At 40.3% G+C, this 23689-nt stretch overlaps 2 protein-coding genes across 2 annotated transcripts in view; both read left to right on the top strand.

Annotated features, from left to right (window-relative positions):
• Positions 1–10086: 10086 nt before the first annotated feature.
• LOC105033439 (polyadenylate-binding protein 2) lies at positions 10087–19657 on the top strand. The gene is made up of 9 exons (XM_010908254.4): positions 10087–10685; positions 13630–13748; positions 13889–14545; positions 14636–14713; positions 14809–14898; positions 17740–17877; positions 18642–18824; positions 18940–19137; positions 19266–19657. Exons 1-9 carry the CDS (start codon positions 10430–10432, stop codon positions 19509–19511), a joined length of 1965 nt encoding a protein of 654 aa, XP_010906556.1. The 5' UTR covers positions 10087–10429; the 3' UTR covers positions 19512–19657.
• Positions 19658–20779: 1122 nt separating this feature from the next.
• LOC140851766 (probable E3 ubiquitin ligase SUD1) overlaps positions 20780–23689 on the top strand; it is a 12383-nt gene continuing 9473 nt past the window's right edge. Inside the window, exons 1-2 of the mRNA XM_073243899.1 lie at positions 20780–21250; positions 23250–23689. The exon at positions 23250–23689 is cut by the window's right edge and continues 247 nt beyond it. Of these exons, the coding sequence (XP_073100000.1) occupies positions 20972–21250; positions 23250–23689 (719 nt within the window). The 5' untranslated portion in view covers positions 20780–20971. The remainder of the gene's footprint in view (positions 21251–23249) is intronic.

Below are 23689 nucleotides of genomic sequence, written 5' to 3'. Positions count from 1 at the left end.
TTATACTTGATGTTGTTATCTAATTTACACAAGTTGAAAAAATCTCAAAATTTGCGTAACAGCTTGCCATGAGCAGATAAGGAAGAAGATAATGATATATCTCTCTAGATAAAATAAAAAATAAGAAGCATATCTCACTCAATAAGATAAGACTAACAATCTGATTCTTCTTTCTTCTCATGACACTTTCTCCCTCACTTATAAATAAAGGGCCAAAGGGACCCTCAAGGTATACACTCACTTCTCTCCTAATAGTTGCTACTTCTTCTCTGTTTTTTAATTTTCTAACTTGAGTGTAGCCAACCCTAGTCAGAAACTTGTTTGTAGGTTAAGCCATTGCTAGCCATATCTCTTTTTCGATCGATCTGGTCTTAATAAGAAAACTAGCAGTGACAAATTAGTACTAAAAGAAGAATCCAGATCTACTTATGGAAAGAAGCAAGCATCGTATCACCATGGCACCATGCAAGAAGACTTCATTGTGTCTCTCCAATGCCACAACTTCAAGGTCAGTTAGAGTTTCTACCCACGCTTAGGTGTCACCGTAGCAAATGAAGGTGTCACCGTAGCCCTCCCAATCAGCCATGAGGGTGGGACTCTGGTTAGTTAATTTTACTCGTGCAATAAGTGCAAACCCTTGCCACTGTAGTCCAAATGATGCCGTAGGCTAATGAAGCACCAAGGGAGCAACCTCGATCGACACCATCTCAGCTCCTCAATGTAGCCCTAAACATAAAAGGCAGAGTTGGCTTTGCCAACCAAGAAGTCCTACTCGGGAAAGAAGACCGTCCTCTACTCTACAATCCAAGAAAGACTCTACTCGGAGTTGATCTCCACACTAATCTCCACCTTAGCATTTGAAAGCTTATACTGTTCAGAATGTCGACATGAACTTAAGGCTTCAGGATATGAACTGATGAATTAAGACCCTATGCAATCAAGCCCCTACTCAAGATGGCAAATTCAGCTTCAACACCGATCCACCATTTAGCATAAAGATCATGCAAAAGCTGATTCCTACTAACTTCAAGATGCCACAGTCAGAGGCATATGATGGTTTAACTGATCCTATAGATCATCTCAAGAGTTTCAAAGTCTTGATGCTCCTACACCACGCCATAGATGGAATCTTATGTCGAGCCTTTTCTTTTAGCCTGCAGAAAGCAGTTTGATATTGGTACTCCAGTCTGAAGTCAAATTCTATCCATAGCGTAAAAAATCAGACTCTCTAATAAACATCAAGCAAAGGGAAGAAGAGTTCCTTTGAGCCCACGTGAGTCACTTCAATGCAGTCACACTCAAAGTACGAAACCTTGATAAACCAGTCATGATGTACGCTCTAAAGGGTGGACTCTAAAAGTGTCAGTTCATCTTCTTACTCAAGAAGAGATATCCAAAAGACTTCACCTAGATGCCAGCTCGGATAGAAAAATATGCCAATGCTGAAGAGGCTTATAAGCTATATGGTACCCCAACCAAGGTAAAGATCAAGGAAAGAAAGGAAGAGCATCAAGATAGGAGGGGCTCACAGAGATAAGAGGATCATCAGACTTCTCGATAATCTAAAATTTTGTTTCAAGACCGATAATCCAAAAATCCACCTTAGAATCGATGATAGCAGACTCCTTCTAAAGCTTGGTGGAATACGCCACCATCAAAAAAATTCATCAACTACACTCCTCTGAATGTCATGAGGGTGCAAATACTGATGGAGATAAAAAAAAGCAGCTGTCGAGAGCGAGTATACAAGCCTGGCCAATCTGACATGATCCAAACAAGTACTGTCTATATCATCGGGATCATAGTCATGACACCGATGAGTGCATTCAATTGAAAGATGAAATAGAGAGTTCATCCAGTGTGGGTGACTGGATATATTCTTGAAGCATCGGAAAGGGCAACGTGAAGCCCCACCAAAGTTATCTCATCTACTTGAACCACCTTAACAAGGACCTATAGAGAACCGCCATGCCACTGAAATAATAAATACCGTTACAAGCGAATAGGTCTGTAGTACAACAAGAAGAATAGAAGCTCCAACCAAGAGCCAGAAGACTGAGGAAGCAATCACATTCTCCGAGGAGAATGTTCAAGAAGTCCATCCTTTGCATAATGATGCAATAGTTATAGCTTTTAACATTGCAAATTATGATATACATCATGTTTTAGTTGATAATGGAGGCTTCACTATCGTATTATTTTATGATGCATTCTCTAAGATGAATTTTACCTAAGATCGGTTGGAAAGGCTCGATTTACTACCAATCGATTTTTTGAAAAATGCTATGTCTATCGAAGGGGTGATCACCCTATGGTGCAGCTCGTCCCTTCGGCATATTACACTATCCTTTGATGATCAGGGTTGAACATGCTTCGAGTCGTGATCTTTATGTATCACTTAATAGTAAAATTTCCAACGAAATACAGAATCAACGAACTTTGAGGAGACCAAGCCATAGTGTGGTGGTGTTACATGATAGCTCTCCAAGGAGCAGCACCACTTGAAGATCTCCCCATCGAAAGATTGGATGCTCGTGACGAATTGACCAACCAATGCAGAGAACCTGTTGAAGACCTTATCACGATCTACCTTGATGAGGGGAATAAGAAGCGATCAATTTAGATCTATCATCTTTGTTCGCCGCCAACATACCAGGCATAGACCCTGAAGTGATGGTGCACCGACTGAATGTGTATCCCGCATACCGACCCATCAAGCAAAAAAAGTGAAACTTTGCCCCAAAATGGTAGAAAATAATTACTGAATAAGTGGATAAGCTCGTTGAAGCCAGTTTTGTTAGGGAGGTAACTTGTCCAGACTAGCTTGTGAATGTAGTTCTTATAAAGAAGATGAATGGAAAGTGAAGGATTTGCATAGATTTTATCATCTTAAAAAAAGATGCACCCAAAGGACAGTTATCCACTACCTCAAATCCATCAGTTGGTGGATGTCACCTTGGATCACAAGCTTTTGACCTTTATAGATGCCTTCTTCGACTATAATCAAATTTGCATGGCATCTGAAGATGAAAAGAAGACTCCTTTTATCATTGATCGAGTTCTATTTTGCTACAGGATTATATACTTTGGCCTAAAGAAAGTAAGTGCTACCTACCACTGATTGGTAAATAGAATTCTTAAAGATTAGATCGATTGACAAAAATATGAAGATGTATGTAAATGATATGCTGGTCAAAAGCTGGACTTCAGGTGATCATATCAGCAATCTTAGAGAAACCTTTGTAACCTTCAAAAATTTTGGATGAAGCTGAATCTGACCAAATGTGCATCAGAGTCACTTTGAAAAAAATTTTTGGATCCATGATCTCCCATGAGGCATCAAGATGAACCTTGAGAAGATCCGAGTTGTTTGGGAGATGAATCCATCAAGGTCGATAAAGAATGTGCAACACCTTATTGATAAAATAGCTGCCCTTAATCAATTTGTTTCCAGATCGGTCGAGTGGTGTCTCCCCTTCTTCAAGATCTTTAAACAACCTCAAGATTTTTTATGGATCGAGGAGTGTCGGAATGCATTCAATGAACTGAAGAGTTATCTCGGCTCAGCCTCACTTCTTAGCAAGCTTGAGCCGAGAAAAGAGTTATACCTCTATCTAGCAATCTCAACTACGACAATAAGTTTAGTTCTCATTCACGAGGAAGAAAAAAATTCAAAAGCTGATTTATTACATCAACAAGGTTCTACATGACATAGAGATAAGATATTCAAAACTTAAGAAGATAGTTTTTGCACTCATCACCTCAGCCAAGAAGTTTCATCTTTATTTTCAAGCTCATTCTATAGTGCTTCTTACTGACCAATCTATGAAGACTATACTTCACTGATTTGACACTTCGATCGAGTAGCCAAGTGGGCAATCAAGCTCTCAAAATTTGATGTAAAATTTCTACCTCAACATTCAATTAAAATGTAGGTGCTTACAGATTTCATTCTAAAGTGTATCATTCTCGAAGAAGAGCCAGCAAAAACTGATTCAATGAAGAAAGAATCTAGAGGATTTTGGACAATGCATGTAAACGATCATTCAACTCGGTAGGATCGAGAGCTAGATTGATCCTCACTAGTCCAAAGGGAGACATCATTGAATATACCTTGTGCTTTAGATTCTCTACCACCAATACCAAAATAGAGTATGAGGCTTTAGCCATGGGGCCTAAAATGGTGAAGGAGCTTAAAGTGTCATACTCAAAGGAGCTTAAAGTGCCATGCTTATGAGTCTACAACAACTTGCAGCTTGTGATCACATAGATCTGAGGTGAATATGAAGCTCGAAAGAAGAATATGATGAAATATTTGCAAAAGATAAAGGACTTAACCTCAGCATTTGAAGATTTTGATGTCCAACAGATCTTGAGATCAGAAAATTCTCATGCCAATCTACTATCCAAAGTTGGAACCTCAGCACCAATTGATCTATACAAAGAATCCTTTCTTGAAGTCTTGAAAAAATCCAGCATCGAAGAGCCTATCTTTGGAGTGTAGGTCGACCCCAAACTGACTAGCTTAATCTCCTAATCTGCTACCTCAAAGATAGAGCACTCCCAATCGATCCAAAACAAGCTCGAAAGATAAGACACCAAGCACCACATTATGTCCTTTATAAAGATAAGCTGTACAAGAGATTATATTTTTAATCCCTTCTCAAGTGCTTACGTCCATCCGAGGTTGACTCGTATTATGCAAAGTATATGAGGGGATATGTGAAAATCACTTAGGGGGCAAATCCTTAGCTTGCAAGATACTTCGGCAAGAGTATTACTAGCTAATGTTGTAGTGAGATGCAGTTAAGTTAGTGAGAAAATATGGCCAATGCCAATGATATGCCAGTATACAGCATCGATCTATTGCACCTCTAACTCCTATCGAGGTTTGTTGGCCCTTTACATAGTGGGGAATAGATACCTTGGTCCCTTCCCATAAGCATCTAGCAAGTGAAAGTTCTTACTGATTGCCATTGACTACTTCATCAAGTAGATCAAAGCCAAAATGTTGGCCTGCATTACTGAAGCCATAGTGAGGGACTTCATCTAGAAGTCCATTATTTATCATTTCGACCTTCCTCGGGTGCTGATCACAAACAGTAACAAATATTCTAGTAATGTTCAGTTCACCAAATTTTATTGTGAGTTGGGCATCACTTATTGCTTTATCTTGGTCGGCCACCCACAAACTAATGAGAAAGTTGAGGTAACTAACTAAACTCTTTTACAAGGTTAAAAGGTGAGGTTAGAATGAGCTTCAGGATCTTGACCCTACAAGCTTCATCACATGCTCTAGGCCTACCAAACTAACCCATATATTCCAACCAGCAAAACTCCTTTCAACCTTGCTTTTGGGATGAAAACTGTGATTCCCTTCAAAATTGATGTTCCATCATCTTGGGTGAAAAATTTTGACGAGCAGAGTAATTTTGAGCTACTTCGAGCAAATCTAAATCTATTTGAAAAAATTCAGAAATATACTTAGATGAGAATGGTGGCTTACCAGTGCAAGTTGGGTTGGTTCTACAACATCCGAGTTGAAGAAAAGATGTTTAAAATTGGTGACTTGGTGCTGAGAAGAGCTGAAGTATCGCAATCAGGTGACCAAAGGAAGGCCACAAGGTGGGTATATAGCAAGGCCAGGCATTTGGAGATGAGTTGCCAAAGGGGACTCATATGGAGGGCCACTCCTAGATCCAAAGAGAGAGGAGTTAAGCCTTAGATGTAGTCCAAGTAGCACCATTTTGTGTTACTTGCAATGGATTTTGCTTTGATTGAAGCAGTGGCCACTCTTAGATTGGAGTAATCGAGAGTAAATTTTTGGAAGCGTCCGATGAGTGCCATAAAGTTTTCAACTGAAATTGATTATCAGAGGACCACAGTAAGCTTAGAGAATGTAGTGGCTGCTCTTCGATTGGGACAATCGAGAGTTAAGTCTTGGAAGAATCTGAGGAGTACCATGCAGTTGAAGGTCGGACAACCACTGGTGGATGATAAATCCAGAGGTTGATGTCAGGGTTTGAAGCAATTTAGATTCTGTGAAAGAGTCAATGTGATGTGGATGATAGATTCTCAATGATGGAGGAAGAATCAAAGACACCAAGGCCGTGGGGCTCTGACTTGATGAACTAGGATTGCAGTGGCAGCAGTTGATGTTTGATCATGGCAATCAATATTCAAGTAGTGGTTTGGACATCGATGAGAATGTCAACAGCTTGAATGGGGGAGGATTGTTATAGGCTTAGCCACAAGCATGTTGTAGGGGGTGTTGGCGTAGGTGTGGCATGGTGCTATAAAGGGTTTGATATGGGCCAAAATTTGCAATGTTGCTTGTTACTTTAAAACCCCCTGTGTGGAGTTTAGGCAAATGCCTTGCTGGAGTATTGAGGGGAGCAATTGTTAGCCAAGGAGCGGCATAGCCATAGCATGATATCGGGAGGGCTCGGGATGCATGATATTTGGTATGATGGTGGACCATCAAAATATGTGTGAATACTCGAGGATTCCTCTTGGTTTGAGGAGGGGTGTGGAGCTTTGGCCGTATTTCTGACTCTCCTAGGCCCATAGGACATTGGTCTATCGTGGCACAATTGCGGGGTAATGGTGGTGCCATGCCCAGATGGTCTCACATGGAGACATTCGGGGCAATATTGGTCTGACGAGCTGATCACATTGTACGAGAAGGAGATATCTAAGAGATCTTATCCTAAAAAATTTATACGGGTTACTTTATGTATTCTTGATCTCTATAGACGAGCGAAGAGGCAATAGAGGACTAGTCGAGCAAGGGTGTGGCCTATCCAAATAGGCAAGTCTTGTGAGCATTGCAGGATGATATCTTGCGGAGATCCATGGGAGCCGATCATTCATGAAGTACAAAAGCGGGGCTTATGGAATATCAGTCAGGGTATGTGCCTTGGAGTTAGATCAAGGATCATGGATGACCAAGAGGGTCATGCCAAGAAAAGGACAGCTTGATGCAAGGATCAGCCAGTCAAATATATTTACTTGATAGGAAGACTTGGATGCCAATATCATGGCGGTGCATAATATGCGAGCAAACTGTAGACATAAGATGTTGGGCGATATGGCTATGCATCTTCAGGATTGTGGTAGTGTACAGTGATGTGTGAGTAAACCGTGAACATTGTCAAATTGTATGGTCATTGATAGAAAGGCATGTCGAAGATGTAAGACTAGAATCATGGGACAAGAGCTTGTAGAGGAGCTTGGATAGTAAAACTCAGGAGGATTCGGATGTATATGATCGACTATAGCTTTGAGGAGCTGTAGGGCATGTCGACTTGGCAGTTTAGCTGGATGGGCACTAGAGATGGGTTTGCCTAAGCCTCATGCATAGCAATGGCATTGTATGGTCGTGTTATATGGATTTGGTCTGTGCATTCCTAAAGGGCAGCTTGGTGGGTTATAAATCATGGTATAAAAGTATGTCGAGAATCAAGATATCTTGGATAAGTAGTACTTGGTTTAAGGGGCAGAGCCTGAAAGTTGGTATAAAAATATCGAACCATGGAGCACTCTTGGGAAGAGTCAACGTTATGGCATAGAGATGCGCATGAGCATTGCAGTTGACCTGAGAGGTTGGGTTGCTTGTTGGCACTTAAGGATGTTGCATGTGTACAGTGCAATAGAGTTGTTAGGCAAAGGCATAGAGGTGCATACTTAGCTATTTAATTGAATAGCTGCTTGCTTATTCGTATATTTGAGAGAAGGACTCAAGAAGACTGGCCTTGGTGTGTGGCATGTCAGGGTGCTGCACAGATGTTTGGATCAAAAAAATACTCACCCAATCAATCCTATATTTCAGTCTGAAGATCAGGATCCAGTTGAGGCAGACTATCAGGATGCAGCTGGAGATTGTTGAGCAGACAGGAGTCTGTCACTATTTGGGTGTGCCCATCATGGGAAAGAGACCTTGGAGAGCAGATTGCTCTGGGTTGGAGGAGTCCATCCCAAGATGCCTAGAGGACTGGCAGATTAGATGCTTAGCCCTGATGGGCAGGGTGACTCCGATTAGATCGATGCTTGGTTTCGGTCCCTATCTATATGATGTCTAACACCATCATTCTAAGAGCAATGATGGCGAAGATCAAGCAGCAATTTAGGCACTTCCTATAGGGATCATATTAGGACAGGAGGAAAGTTTACCTACTGTCTTGACATGGTCTGCCAGCCAGTTGGTGAGAGGGTGATTGGGTATTCAGTCTTTTGCGATAGGACATGAGGCTCTGATTGCTCGGCATGCAACTAGACTCCTACTTCAGCCGACTTACATCTGGAGTGAGGTGATCAGAGCTAGGTATGGCGACACTGACACCCGTGCTGGCTGAAAGGACTCCTTTATGTAGAAGGTGATCTATCTAAGAGCCCAGATGGTCTATGACCGTATCAGATGAATTGTGGGGGATGAGCGGCATATCAACCTTACTCGTGATCTTTGGATTACTGATATGTTGATGATTACTGGCTGACTTACATCAGTATGGAGACTTCAGACTCAATGTGAGTAGCAGATCTCCTTCAATCGGGAGGGGGTGGTTGGCGAGTTGATGTGGTATCCTAGCTTTTTAGGCTGGCACTTGTCGAAAGAATTCTGGCCATTATTGTCCCTATCTTTGGCATTCTAGATATCATAGTATGGAGCTCTACTTGTAGTTCTAGGACCGTGACAAGAGGCCTCGACGAGGTGTTCAGGGGGGAGGCAGTCAAGAGGATGGATGGAGCATGGATCTGAAGGCTTCGTGTCCTCCCGAGGGTTCAGCTTTGTCTTTGGAAGGTGGCCTAATGCTGACTTCCGACCAGGGTGATTTTGCAAGCTAGGGGTATGAACATTCCTTTGTCTTGCATGAGCGAATGTAGGAATGATGAGATGCTGGACCATGCTTTGTTTCTATGCCTCAGGGCTTGGCATGTTTAGACCCTCGCGGGGTTCTCCCAGGTGGCGAGTGCCCTATAGAGCCTGCTTAGTTTTTTTTTGGAGGAGCTTCAGCAGAGCTTACAAACTGACTCATGCAGGGGTTTGGGGATTAGAAAGGCGTACATCACTTATCACATTTGGTTTGCCAGGAACAAGGATATCTTTGAGGCATCTTGGCAGTCGGTGAGATTTATCCTAGAGAGGACGTTGGTGCAAGCTAGAGAGATTGTGGATGTGTTGTCGATTGACTTAACCTCAGTTACTTGGGACTCCCCGGCCGCTCAGGTGACGATCCATATGGTGTTTATTACTTGGGAGCCTCCATCCCTGAGTTTCCTTAAGGTTTACTTTAATGGCAGTATGAGAGGCTCTAGAGATGGTGCTGGCTTCGTCATCCGCAGTTCTGACTTCAGACTAGTGGTAGCTAATGGGTGTTATCTCTTGGACAGTACCGTCTTTGCAGCAGAGCTGCGAGCAGCATGGGCTGATATATCATTTGCGAGGCTGCGGTAACAGATGGAGAGACTGGTGGTGGAGGATGATTCGACTATGATTATTGACTGTCTGTGAAAGCAGTAGAGAACTGATGCTACTCACCTCCTCAGCGATATTTGGCATCTCCTATGAGGATGCTCCTCGGTTGAGATCACACACATCTACTATGAGGCTAACAGTATGATCGATTGGATAATTTTTGTTATGGTAGGGCATATTAAAGAGATTGTACAGACTATAGATTGAGATGATTGGGATGTCTTAGATATTTTGAGATATTTTTATTTTTAATTTTTCTGATTATATTCCTACTCGTAACGTTTGAGTATTCTGTTGTATCAAAAAGAAAAACCTCATCCCGCGACAACAGGGTAGATCGGACCTATCCATGTGCCAAGAGGCAAAGACCGGCGCCGTTTGCTCGTTGCGCTCGCGGCCCCTTTCACTCTCCCGGTCGCTCACTTTCTTCCCACCATACAACTAGCCCTCCCTCTTCCGGCCGTAAGAAGTGGCATTGGCAACGCCCCACCATGTTTGGGTTGGGACGCGCAAAATTCCTTTTGCTCGCGAGCGAACCCGCCCATCCCAGCCTGAACCGCGCGTTGGCACGGCCGCATACTTAGGGTTTCCACTCCCCATCCCCCGTATAAAATTCCCAAATCGGCCCCGAGAGCCTGGCGCGGTGCCGTACGGGCTGCCCTCCCAAACGCTCCTCCCTCTCTATCGTCCCTCTGCGGCTGTACCCATGCCCTTCGGATCTCCGATCCTATCCGAACCCCTCGAAGAAAATACCAAAAAAAATTGAGAAAAAAACCCTAAAAAAGAGTGAAACCTTTCTCTCTCTCGCTCTCGCTCTCTCTATCTTTTTGAATCCGAGGGTTTGTTTCTCTTGTTGTTATTCTTGTCGTGGTTCTTGATCTCCTAGTGCTTGTCCCGAGGAGTGCGGGAAAACAGGGGAAAAAGGAGGGGTTTTTTCGAGTTTCAATCCCAGAGATGGCGCAGATCCAGGTTCAGCAGCAGACGCCGGTGTCTGGACCGGCGGGGACGGGGGCCGAGAGCGGCGGCGGGGGGAACCAGTTCCCGTCGACTTCTTTGTATGTCGGGGACTTGGAGCTGAACGTGACGGACGCGCAGCTGTACGAGACGTTCAGCCAGGTCGGGCAGGTGGTGTCGGTTCGCGTCTGCCGGGATATCAACAGCCGCCGCTCCCTCGGCTACGCCTACGTGAACTACAGCAACCCGATTGATGGTGAGTGTAGGGTTTTAGTCGATATTTTTTTGTCCTTGTTTACTTGGATTGTTGTCCCTGTTTGTGTTTTCTTTAGAGATTATTTTTGCATATCCTGTGACTATTGGCTTCTCTTATGGTATTTCTATCTTAAGATTACATAACCATACTTGGTAATAAATAGTAAATTACTTGGTGGCTTGTAATGGGGCACCTATTATTTGAAAACCATGCTGCTTGCAATTTTGGGTTATATCTTAGAAACGTTTCTTTATGAGAGCAACGCAAACAAAGATTCAAGTTGTAGATTGAGTCTGAGTCATTCTGAGCATTATTAACTTGGAGGATGATTTCTAGTCAGTTAAAAAAAATGCGGTTTGGACTGTCTAGTTCAATTTGGTCCTTCCAAAACTTAAGTAAAATTTCCTATAGCTTCGGCTTATGAAAATCTTAAAACTGCCTCCCTGTTTGTTAAATTGTTGAATTTATGGATCCAAAGAGGTTATTTGTTAAGGGGAATTTTAGTTGGTTGTGAAACTGACAGCATTTTAAATTGAGGAAAGTCTTTCAAACGAATTTTTGAGCACATATCTGGGGAAAACCTTTGGATCTTGGCCATTTATCTGATACGTGCATCAAAGGAAGAAGAAGGCTTGGTCACCAGACCTGCAGCTTTAGATATCAATTCTTGGCATCTCCAGGGGTCCTGTGTATTTGAAGTATGTCTGCCTGGCTATATTTTATCAGGGTTTGTATTAGATAATAATATGTTTTAGTTAATTACTCTCATCAGGTTAGCCTGTCGTGTCAAAAAACTGTGACTGAAGCTTTTATTTAATTAATTGGACAAAGTTCCAATGCATTGGTTTAGCATGTTATATCAGGATCGATTTTGTGATGCTCAGAGCTTTAAGTGTTTGTTCCAAAACATGTTTTGGATGATTGGGTGAAGTTTCTCTGAGTTAAGATTGAATTTAGGAATTGTTTTATTTGGAATTGATGAAGATGCAGGCAATAGATCATTGATTTAGATATGTTCCAGGGACGTTACACTTGCAAAGATCCTTAAATGCCGGTAAAATTTTGGAATTTGAAGTAATGTTTCCTAGGTGCTTGTAATTCTAGCTGTCCTAAAGTGTCCAACAGCCAAACATCAAAATTCCCAATACAAGAGCCTTCCTGTATGACATGCTGCCTCCTTAAGTTTACCCATCAATGATACCTCTTGTTGAAAAATATAAATTCCATGCCATATCATATTAACAGAAAGAGGAGAATTGTGTGATACTATATTAGGAGTTTCCAAATGCTTCAACTGATAGTGTTTACCTGGAAGAAACTTGCCCAAAAAAAAATCATAGTGTTAGTGCCCACCATATTTTTGTTTTAGGAAAGCTTGTATGCTGTTGTTTCATTGATTGTGTTTGAGAGCGCTCATGCTCCTGTTGTTCATAGGATTTAGTTGATTATTACTAATGTGGTAGTGAATATAATGGCTACTTGAGTAGAGTCTTCGTAGAAGGAGAAACGGCATGCTTGGGCACCAGTAACTTAAGAGGGCTGCTATGAATTATTGAAAAGATACAATTATGTTTGCCAAATTGTTTTTCCCCCATATAAAGGAATGAACGTACTTTGAGTCTTTGATGTACTATGTTTGGTCGAGGTTTCAGTTAATGTTAAATTCATGATCTTAGAACTCAAGGTAGGTTTCTGAATAAACTTGAAATCCGAAATAATATAATGTTCTTGATAGTTTAGATGTTGAGATATTTGAAACTTGTGAATATGGGAGTTCAGTCTATATATGCTTTTTGGCAGAAACAATAGGAAGGCCTTGCTTGTAATAAAATGTGTTTAATTTGAAGATTTGCATTTGTAAACGGGAAAATGAAACGTAGTTAACCAAAGAGGAACTTAAAATGGAACAATTAGGGTAGGATGTTGTGATGATATGCGATTGTTTTGGAAGATTATTGATGCTATATTGTAACCACATTAGGAGATTCTGTCAGAATGTTGAGATCCTCCCTAAAATTTCTTTTTCGCTTTAGTTGGTCTAGTTTTTTTAGGAGCTTTTCTGCATCCAAGCCTCAAAAAAAAAAGAAGAAAAACTAAATTTCCATGTTTACGCTTCTTGGATAAAGTGCAGGTATGCTCCTTGGATTGTTTTATTTTTGAGAATATTGAGGGGCATGCCCATTTGAAATTTTGTTGTAATGTACTAATGTTTGCTTTTCACTTTTTCAGGATTAAATAGGTAATTAAGCACTTTTGGAGAAGTAAATAAGTAATTAAGCACTTTTTGAAGAGTATGCATGTACAAGAAGCATTGAAGGGATAAATGGTAAAATAATATTATGACTCTACTTTTTGGATGGAGGTCTTCATCTGACAAGAATGGCATATGCAGGTTTTTGACTTTTATTAGGATCCACCTTGCACAGTTTAGCTGGGTTACGGATAGATGCTTTCCTCAGGTTAAATATGTGTGATTCTCTAGTTTCAATAGTATTATAGACCTTGTGTTAGATGGTAAATTGTAGTTTAGCTTTTTTATAACTTCACTGGATTTGGTTAGCATTTTATATTTCTTCTATCAAATGCTAAATTCAATTTTGGGCGAATGCATCAGTTGTTTAAGCTTTTTTTTTTTTGCATTATAAAATTGAATTTCTAGCTAATTGATGTGTTCTTTATTTACTTATTTTTTTGTGAGAGGATGGCTAGATCTGAAGTTCTGAGATATTCAGAGGCTTGGAAAGTGGTAATTTAAATTGCATGTAGAGTTGATGAGAAAATACTTATTCCTCATCCTTTTTTCCTTTTTATTCTCCTCACCAGTTCTCTCTCTCTCTCTGTGTGTGTGTTTCTGTGCTGCTGCTTTTTTTTTTTTTTTTTGTGTGTGCGTTTTTTTTTTTGTGGGGGCTCTTCCTGATTCTCACTCTTCTAAAATCATTGACAGCGGCAAGGGCATTGGAGGTGCTGAACTTTAATTCCCTCAATGGAAAGCCTATTCGGATAATGTATTCGAATCGTGACCCTAGCCAGCGTAAAAGTGGGGCAGGGAATATATTCATCAAGGTATTTTACCTTTACTTTCATGTATTTTGTTTGTCCAAATTTGGCCCTAATCTAGCTTATTGGTCAAGTTATCTGACTTTTTGTCTTTCTTTGGCCTATATATGTGTTTTATGACGTTATTTTATGTAACCCTGTTGCAGAATCTGGACAAGTCAATAGACAACAAAGCACTGTATGATACATTTTCTGCATTTGGAAATATTCTTTCTTGCAAGGTCGCCACAGATCCATCTGGTCAGTCAAAAGGCTATGGATTTGTTCAGTTTGATCAAGAGGAAGCAGCACAGGCTGCAATAGCAAAGCTAAATGGCATGCTTTTGAATGATAAGAAAGTTTTTGTCGGACCTTTTCTTCGCAAGCAAGACAGGGAGGATGCTGCAAACAACACAAAATTTAATAACATATTTGTAAAAAACCTCTCAGAGTCTACAACAGAAGATAATTTGCAAGAAATTTTTGGTCAATATGGAAATATTACGAGTGTTGTTGTAATGAGGACAGGTGATGGGAGATCGAAGTGCTTTGGATTTGTTAATTTTGAGGATCCAGATCATGCTGCTAAGGCTGTTCAGGAACTTAATGGGAATAAATTTGATGATAGAGAATGGTATGTTGGAAAAGCACAGAAAAAATCAGAAAGGGAGATGGAACTAAAAAGAAGATTTGAGCAGATTATGAAGGAGGCAGCTGGCCAATTTCAAGGGGCTAACTTGTACTTGAAGAACTTGGATGATAACATTGGGGATGATAAACTGAGAGAATTGTTTTCTGAGTTTGGCACAATTACTTCTTGCAAGGTCTGTTTTAGTTAGTTCTACTTAATAATATTGTCTTTGTTCATTAATTTTGTGGTAAGAATTGGCATAAAGATTTGGAATATTTTACAGGTTATGCGCGATCCTAATGGTGTAAGTAGAGGATCTGGATTTGTCGCCTTCAAGTCTCCTAATGATGCCTCGAAAGCTGTAAGTTAAACTCTGTTACTTGGGAGGTCTGTAAATAACCATTATCAAAATTTGACTTTTCCCATTTGTGTTTTCATTATCTTTCTTTCTTGTAGCTTGTGGAGATGAATGGCAAAATGATTGGCAGCAAACCTCTCTATGTTGCACTTGCACAGCGTAAAGAAGACAGAAGAGCAATGCTGCAGGTAGTTTACCTAGAGCAGTTCTTTCATGATGCATGCGAAGTGTGAATAATTGTGTAAGCTAGGTGATAGACGAGACAATATTAATGCTGGTACCAATCATGTTCATGATGTCATCAGAAATATTTTACTATTATTGTGTCACTTTTTTGATGATTTCTTTTGGTATCAGTGGTTTTAGTTATTGCTTTTATCATTTAAATGGCTGTAGTGATCTCTTACTCATGTATTTTGTGATTTAATTTTTTTCTTTTTTTTTTTAAGGGGATTGACTTCAAATGCTATTTTAAGAGTTGCTAATAATTATTGCAAAAAGGTGATAGTATTAAATTCACCTGAGAGTTTTTTTTTCTGTACTTATATTTTTGGGCTAAGGTTTTAAGACATCATTTTTTCCTAAATTGAAGCTTGAACCTTCATATTTTCACATCACCTATATGCAATTTTATGGTTAATGCTTTCTACTATTGTTGATGGTTGATACATATTGTTCTTAAATAGGAAGCCCTTGTTTCTATGCTTAAATTTTTTATTTTGTGAAAACTTCTCAGGGAAACATTTAAGAATCTTTTATAGGGAACAGTTTGTTGATATTTCAACTGTACTTGGTTACTCCATTGTATAATACATTCCTAATTAAGGGTCTTTATCTTCCTTCAATGCAGTTCTTTTTCTATGCTAACTTGTAAACTAAGAAACATACTTGCTCTTGCTTTCCTATTTTTCTCTTGTTTTACCTATGGCACATAACACATACTGCTTGCCATACTTGGGCCTCAAATTCTTATTGTGCATGTGCATGCAATCTCAATCAATTATGCCTGCCACTGCATTCTTAATTGGTGCCCTCTAAAGTGAACTCATTTTTAACCTCCATTGCTTGTTTTATAGTCCACTATTTCAACATTATCATCATTGCAACACCCTCATGTATGTGTAGTTTTTTGTTAAAAAAGATTGTTTAATGATCTGATGTACAATTTTAAGGACCTTTCACTGTGTCCCATTCTAGAGGTACCCCCCAACCATTTATTTTGTCCACCTTGTTATAAATCAATATTAGTGTTGTTCTGCTTCCTTTTTAGATATTACCAAGAGTGCAAAAACGATATTGGTTCTTCTCTATTTTTTTTTTTTAACCTGATGCATTTGGATTTGTTGCATTACTTCACAATTTGTTTTCATTATATTTTTGCATATTTAAGAAGACATTCAAGCCTTTAATTTTTTTAATCTATTGGTTAATACAATGGCGTGTGCAATTGGTGCTTCGTGTCCTAAATATCATCTTACCAGTTTCTAACGGTAATGCCTTGAATTAACCCTTTGTGGGCCGTCTGGTGTTCAAGTCCCAGTTGTGTTTCTGTAGCTACTTCTAAAACTTAATATCACACAGCTTTCATGCTTTATGATTGTAACATACTCTTTTGTTGCACCTTACTCTTTTATTCTTGATGCTCAACTATAAATTTTCTTGCATTAGACATCTTTTCTTCTGATAAATAATGATCATATATTTCTTACTTCTCTATAATTTTCACAGTGTAGTTGACTTTCCTACTGGAAATTTAATAAAGTGTAATAATCAATGTAAATTTAGTGGTCTTGTGTACAAAACACGCGCGCGTGGGCACGCACACACAAAACAAAAAAAAAGCAAGCAAACAAACACAAATTGCTTTATAGTGTGGCTTCACTGGGACTTGCATGTAAAAACCATTTTCTTATCAGGTGATCAGAGCCCTGGAGCTACAGCAGTTCTTAGTACCTGAATCCTCAAGGACCATTTATTTATAACAAAAAGAGATTTGAGGTCTACATGGAAAAGTTATTATGCATGGAAATCCTCAGAATATCTTATATCAAAACCTATCATGAAATCTGCAAGTTGAATAGCTTCATGACTTGAGCGGTTGCATGTACTGGTGTTGATTTGGTACATTCTTCAATTCTATATTTCATTTTGCCATCATATTGACTAAAATTCACTGTAAACTCTTAAGTTTAGCTTTATTATTTTTGTTGTTGTTATTATGTAACGTTATTTTCTTTTATGAAGACATTTAACTTATTTTCAAATATAATATATTAAACAACTGAAAAGGTTATAGTTGTTCATTAATATTAGGATGCACACATATGTAAATACGTACATATGTTACATAATTCTAGCATTTGTGCTTTAGGGCTTTGAAAACTTGGTTTCAGTTTTGGCTTGGACAGCATGTATTTTGTCTTTAAACAATTTTGACTTTGAGTTACTTCCTTTAGAGTATATCTATTTCCTAGTCATCTTATGATTTTCGGGTTGGGCTATCGTGTTTGTGTTAACAGATAGTGCAGTATGGGACCATTTTAAGTCCTACGTGGCCCTTTGGAAATCTTTGTACTAGTGGAATACAAGGCTATATCATCACTGCTTCAGCTTTATATGGAATGCCAAGCAGGCCATGATCATGACTGATCCGGTTTTTTAGGACCTGTTCACTGCCCAACATATTGAAAAGAATTGTTTTCACTGTATGAGTTATTGTGAGTAATCTGCTGCATTACATGCTGCAATGCTCATGATTGATCCAGTTTTTAAGGGCCTTTTTCCTGCCCAACATATTGAAAAGAATTGTTTTAACTGTATGAGGTATTATGAGTGATTTGCTGCATTAGATGTTTAATTTAGTCGCAGCATGATGGCAACGCCATAAGTTTCATTTCACAAATTTATACATCGCTGCTTCAGGTCATATGAATAGATATTTGCATTTTACAACACCTTTTCCTATCTCCACTCATGCAATTAACATTATCTTTACGGTCTCTTTTGCTGATATTTTGTTCATTTGTCAGGCACAATTTTCTCAGATGCGTCCAGTGGCAATCCCACCTTCAGTTGCTCCTCGTGTGCCAGTGTATCCTCCTGGTGCTCCTGGTATGGGACAACAGCTATTTTATGGTCAACCACCTCCTACCCTTATACCTCCTCAGGTGAATTTTTTTTTTTAATGAATTTTAATTGATTAAGTGTTTTGGTTTCAACCTGTCCTAGTGGCATCTGCTTTGACTTGGAAAAGCCATGCCAGGGGTTTGAAAACTGATATGTGCCTTAAGTAATTGGCTTGAATGTACGGCCACCACTATTGCAACAGCCTATAGCACTTCTGTAGTCACTATCACCTCTGACACTGTTGCCACCACTACCATAAACAATATTCTGCCTGCAGTACCTCCATGACTGCCACTACAACTAGCACCAATTAACATGATTTTCTGTTTTGTGTTTCTAAAGAGCAATTTGAGACCACCTGATGTGATTATCGTTCTTGAGTAACTGCAAACAAAAGAATGTCAAACGGTCTGTTTTGTTCTTAAAAGTAGGACAACTTGCAATTTGCTTCGCAGGCTTCTAAAGTTTCTGGTTCTCTCCAACATTGGTTAAAGTGGTTGAAGTTTTATGCAAGAGTTTGAAATTCATAACCATTAAAGGTTACTGGTTTATTAGATGAGATTCATGAGATTTGTGATTTGATTTTCAAGGTGATTAGAAGAGTGTTATGTATTAGTTTTGTTTATAATTTCAATGCAGTTGCTGGACTCTGTTTTTCTACCCATTTTTGAGGTGCTGTCGTATGTTCTTAGTTAACTTTGCCTAATTTTGACAAGCATTTGTTGGATGCTAGCAAGTATAAATTATTGTTAAAAGAGAATAATTTTAGATTGACCATCAATCATGAATCTTACTCTCTTTACAGCCTGGATTTGGCTTCCAACAGCCACTTGTTCCTGGGATGAGGCCTGGAGCGGCTCCTATGCCAAACATTTTTATGCCTTTGGTTCAACAGGGTCAGCAGGCCCAACGCCCTGGTGGTAGACGTGCTGGTGGGGGCCCTGTGCAACAAACACCGCAGCACCCTATGCCTCTGATTCAGCAACAGGTGGGTGACTATTACTTTCTCTACAACATGTTTTTAGGTTTATCACTGTTGATGCCTTTAATTTTTAAGCAACAGCTTATGTGGCACCTCTGTGATGATGATTTGAATGTTGTAGATGCTTCCTCGGGGTGGACGTGCCTACCGCTACCCTCCTGGGCGCACCATGCCAGATGTTCCGGTGCCTGGAGGAATGCTCTCTGCCACATATGACGTGGGGGTTATGCCCATAAGAGACTCTGGCATGTCACAGCCTATTCCGATTGGAGCATTGGCTTCAGCTCTTGCAAATGCTAGTCCTGAGCATCAGAGAACGGTAACGTTGATTTCCTTTTTCAGGCAGCATAAATTGCGCACGAGGCACATATAGATTTCATTATTGTCGATGTGTACATTCGCTGGCTGCTCACAACAATGTTAGCAATCTGACTGATTTCTGTTTAGATGCTTGGTGAGAGCCTATATCCACTCGTGGATCAGCTGGAGCATGACCATGCGGCCAAAGTCACAGGCATGCTTCTGGAAATGGACCAGACGGAAGTGTTGCATCTGTTGGAGTCCCCAGAGGCCTTGAAAGCCAAAGTTGCTGAAGCTATGGAAGTCCTGAGAAATGTTGCTCAGCAGCAGCAGGCCAGCACCCCAACTGATCAGTTGGCTGCTCTGTCGCTGAATGATGGCGTTGTTAGTTGAGTGGATGCATTTAGTCCTTTAGATTGTTAGAGGGATTTTGCACGAACAATTTGAATTTGTTTGAGCAGATGGTTGTGTGGTGACCTTTTTTGCTAAACAAAAGATTTAATTTTGAAGCGGACCTTTTGATAGGCCGACTTTTTATATTTGCGCACTATTGTTTTACGCTGTTTCAGAATTTTTTGCTTCATAGAATTTTCGAATTTTTGTTCAGTGTGTACCCTATATTGTCGTGCCGATGTGCTGGTGTCTGCGGGGGTAAAAACATATGCTTATAGAATGCTTTGGTTTGTAGTGGTATATTTTGCTATTCCTTCTTCTCTCTCCACCTTTAGGATTTGTTGGTACCTGGTAGTGGCTGAGATCTTCAATTCGTTCCTTATGTGGTGATTTAAAATATGGAATATGACGTTATCTGGAAGTACGATGGACTAACACCTCGGAAACGCGATGGAGTGGCCATCGGTGACGGGACGAAAGGCTGTTGGCGGATACCACCGTACGACTAGGACTGTGTGAGCAACGTGGATGTGAATCGGTCTTACACCACGAAACTCGATGAGTTCTTTAATAATGATGTTCACATAGCTGGGGGCACCAGGAAGGAGTTAAAAAGTTGTTGATGGATGTAATAGGATCTTAATCTCCTCTTGATAAACAAATTGATTAGGGATTCATGGTAGGAATTTGTTATTGTTTTCCAAGTTTCTGTTTGGATCGGGTATAGGTTTTTTTTCGGAGTACGAAAAGTTATATTGAGTGTATTAATTCATGCCAGTATGAATGAATGTAAATCTTAGTTTTTGTTTAATGGGCAAATAAAGTGTTATACTGAATGATTGCACTAGACTGCAACTGGGGTATTGGCGGCGGATAAAGAAATTCTGTTCGGATGTTATTTAATGGTAAGTGGATGAAAATGGTGCTATTTCATAGAATCAGATGATTATTAATCAAGTTTGGATGCAAGTTCAAAACCTACTCATCCTGATGGATTCAAGCCCAATGATTATTAATCAAGTTTGGATGCAAGTTCAAATCCTACTCATCTTGATGGGTTCAAGCCCAACGAACAGTTCGCGAACGGTTCTCCAAAGAAAAATTCTGGGACGCACCTAGCGAACCAACATCCAGAAAAGCTAGCTTTAGGGCAGAGCCCTCGAATGGTAAAGAAATAAATAAATGGAGCACAAAGGAAAAAGGTCCCGACCAAACCGACCGGTTATCATGTGGTATGGTAACGCCGACCCAATTCCATGCCCACAGTATCCATCTCTCTCTAACCATTCCCCCTCCCCTCCCGTTTCCTCTCTCTTTCCCCGCGCGCCATCGGCCGCTAATTGGTATCCTTCCATTCTTTGACCCCCCCCCTCTCCTCGCTTGCGTATCAGAAGGAAGGAACCGAGAAGGAGCACAGAGAAAGAGAGACCGATCACCGGAGGGCCGTGGCTTCGCGCCCCATGGAGGAGATCTCCGCCGAGCACCAACCCTTCATCCCTCCTCTAGCCGATGGGGCCGGCCCCTCCTCGTCGCCCCTGCTGGCGTCGCCGTCGGTGAGCCCCGCCGGAGCCCGCTTCGATGACGAGGAGGACGAGGGGGACGTGTGCCGGATCTGCCGCAACCCCGGCGACGCCGAGAACCCGCTCCGGTACCCCTGCGCCTGCAGCGGCAGCATCAAGTTCGTCCACCAGGATTGCCTCCTCCAGTGGCTCAACCACAGCAACGCTCGCCAGTGCGAGGTACATAACCCTTCTTTCTTCGTCTCGGTCTATCCGTTCCTTTAGTCTTTCCTGATGATGGGTTTTAGGGTTTCCTTTGATCTTTTTGATTTGATGGGGTAATCAGGTTTGTTTTTCGTCGGATGTTAGTTCTGATTCTTATCTCGTGCCTTGTACGAATCGTGTTTGGAGATCGTGATGCGGATCTAGCGAATTTCTTTAACATTTTCGCTGTTTTGGATATGGAAATTGGGTCTTTACGAAGGTCCTCTATCAAACTATCGCGAATATTATTGAAATAATAATCTGTACGACTATTGTTGATCATCTATTTTGCTAACCAATCTCTCATCTGTTCCATAGATCAATCTCTCTATAGTTCGGATTCTTTTCGATTTAATGCAATAATTTATCTAAATTGTTTTTCAAAAATTGTCAATAGGGATGTCGCAAGTCAGTTTGGTTTCTGAAAGTGGAGCGTAGATCTTTTTCATGCATATTGAATCCAACAGCCAAATAGAATTTTTTTCGTGCGCTAAATTTACTTTTTTCTTGATGCAAACTCATAAAAGATTGTTAGTACTCGATGATGATTGATGATGGATGTGATTGTTGAATTGTTGATGATATAAAGTACTTGTAAGACATAGTTATGGTCATAATGCTTTGTTTGCATTGTAACTTGTTATTTCACCCTATTTTCTATGTCTCATTATGTTGATGTACCACACTGTCTTGTTAAGGTACGCTAGCATGACTCTTAGCCTCTAACAGTTAATGAATTGCCGAACCATACTCTGAGGTTTCCAATATGGAGCCTGTAGCAATCCCACTGGTGATCTGCAGCATTCTCGAGGAATAACTTCCCATTAGGAAGACTTTCCTGCATACTGATCAAACAGGTTTGGTTTTAGGGATGACCTTTATCTAGTTAGGTCTTGTCTACAAAAGATGACATCTTTGTTTTGATGTAACCTTGTAAACCAGCATCCAGGAAACGACTCTGTCTCTTCTAATCTAAAGAGACTGTTTCTCTTTTGAAAGACAGTAACCAAATGTTTTGTACCAGGCCATTCTTGCAAGGTTGAGACAGACACATCTTCATGCTCAAGTTGCTGATAGCTGAAAATTGAAACTAAGAGAGAGTATTTGGATAGACTAATAACATCATTTTTTTTGTAGTCCTTGCATAGGACACTCCAGTCATCTATTTTCGTTATGTATTTGGCTCCATAAAGGAGTGCTCACATTCTTCATCTTTGTTTCCTGAATACAAATTGGATCTAGCTTGAATCATAGATTTGCCTTTTGACTAGCTTCTTATCTCATGCACTTAAACCTTCAAGATTTAAAGAGAGAGGAAATCTTCACCAAGAGATTTTTTTTGGTCACCTCAAGCGACAAACTGCAGCCTCCACAACCTACAGTTTGTCTTTTAACTAGTGAAGCACTAGCATTTTTGCATGTCAGTGCATGTGGTTTGAGTTAAATATACAAGACTGTGGAACTGGGGATAGAGTAGGAAAACAGAAAATAAAATCTGACAAAATAATGAATGGAGCAAAAGTTGTACCATTTTTTAGACCCAAGGCAGAGCAACACATGAATGGTGGAGTATTACATGAAGATGTTTTGGTACATGATAACTTATCATTCACTATAGAGATGCTTATGCTGCAGTGCAGTTGTGGTATCATGCGCTCTTGATGGGCCCCATTGTGGACTTGTACACTTATGATAAAACAAGACAGGTGTTGAATCAAACTCGAGGATGGATTCGAATCCCGAGTTTCTGTTATAATAGTAGAAGACATAATGCATGCCAACTAATGTGTTCCATGAAGTACTTGCACATGTGTCAACCTCTTTGATGTTGTTATATAGATTTGTTGTTTGTCTTGTCTTCTTAGATTTCATGTACTATTCCAGGGTATAAATTTTATGTTTCAACACTTAATGTGCTTATTATTTAGTGATGATTGACAGGGCTTCTTGTCAATTCTTTTCACATGCTATGCAGGTGTGTAAACATACATTTTCTTTCTCCCCTGTTTATGCTGAGAATGCCCCAGCAAGACTTCCCTTTCAGGAGTTTGTGGTTGGGATGGCAATGAAAGCGTGTCATGTCCTGCAATTTTTCCTCCGGCTTGCTTTTGTTCTTTCTGTTTGGCTCCTTATAATACCTTTTATTACATTTTGGATATGGCGTTTGACATTTGTGAGGAGTCTCGGTGAAGCTCAAAGGCTGTTTTTGAGTCACATATCTGCCCCTTTGATTCTCACTGATTGCTTACATGGGTTCCTACTTTCTGCTAGCATTGTGTTTATATTTCTTGGGGCAACGTCATTAAGGGATTATTTTAGACACCTCCGTGAACTTGGAGGACATGATGATGATGAAGGTCATGAAAGGCATGGTGCTCGTGCTGTGAGAAGACTTCCTGGCCCAGCTAATAGGAT

Source organism: Elaeis guineensis, chromosome 1 (genome assembly GCF_000442705.2).
Source record: "Elaeis guineensis isolate ETL-2024a chromosome 1, EG11, whole genome shotgun sequence".
Classification (NCBI taxonomy): domain Eukaryota; kingdom Viridiplantae; phylum Streptophyta; class Magnoliopsida; order Arecales; family Arecaceae; genus Elaeis; species Elaeis guineensis.
Note: the sequence above shows the minus strand (reverse complement) of the source record. Positions and strands in the feature narration are given on the sequence as shown.

Coding starts and splice junctions, on each gene's coding strand:
- LOC105033439 (XM_010908254.4), top strand. CDS start 10,430: ATGGCGCAGATCCAGGTTCAGCAGCAGACGCCGGTGTCTGGACCGGCG. Junction 17,878..18,641: donor CTACCCTTATACCTCCTCAG/GTGAATTTTTTT, acceptor CTCTCTTTACAG/CCTGGATTTGGCTTCCAACA. Junction 18,825..18,939: donor TGCCTCTGATTCAGCAACAG/GTGGGTGACTAT, acceptor TGAATGTTGTAG/ATGCTTCCTCGGGGTGGACG.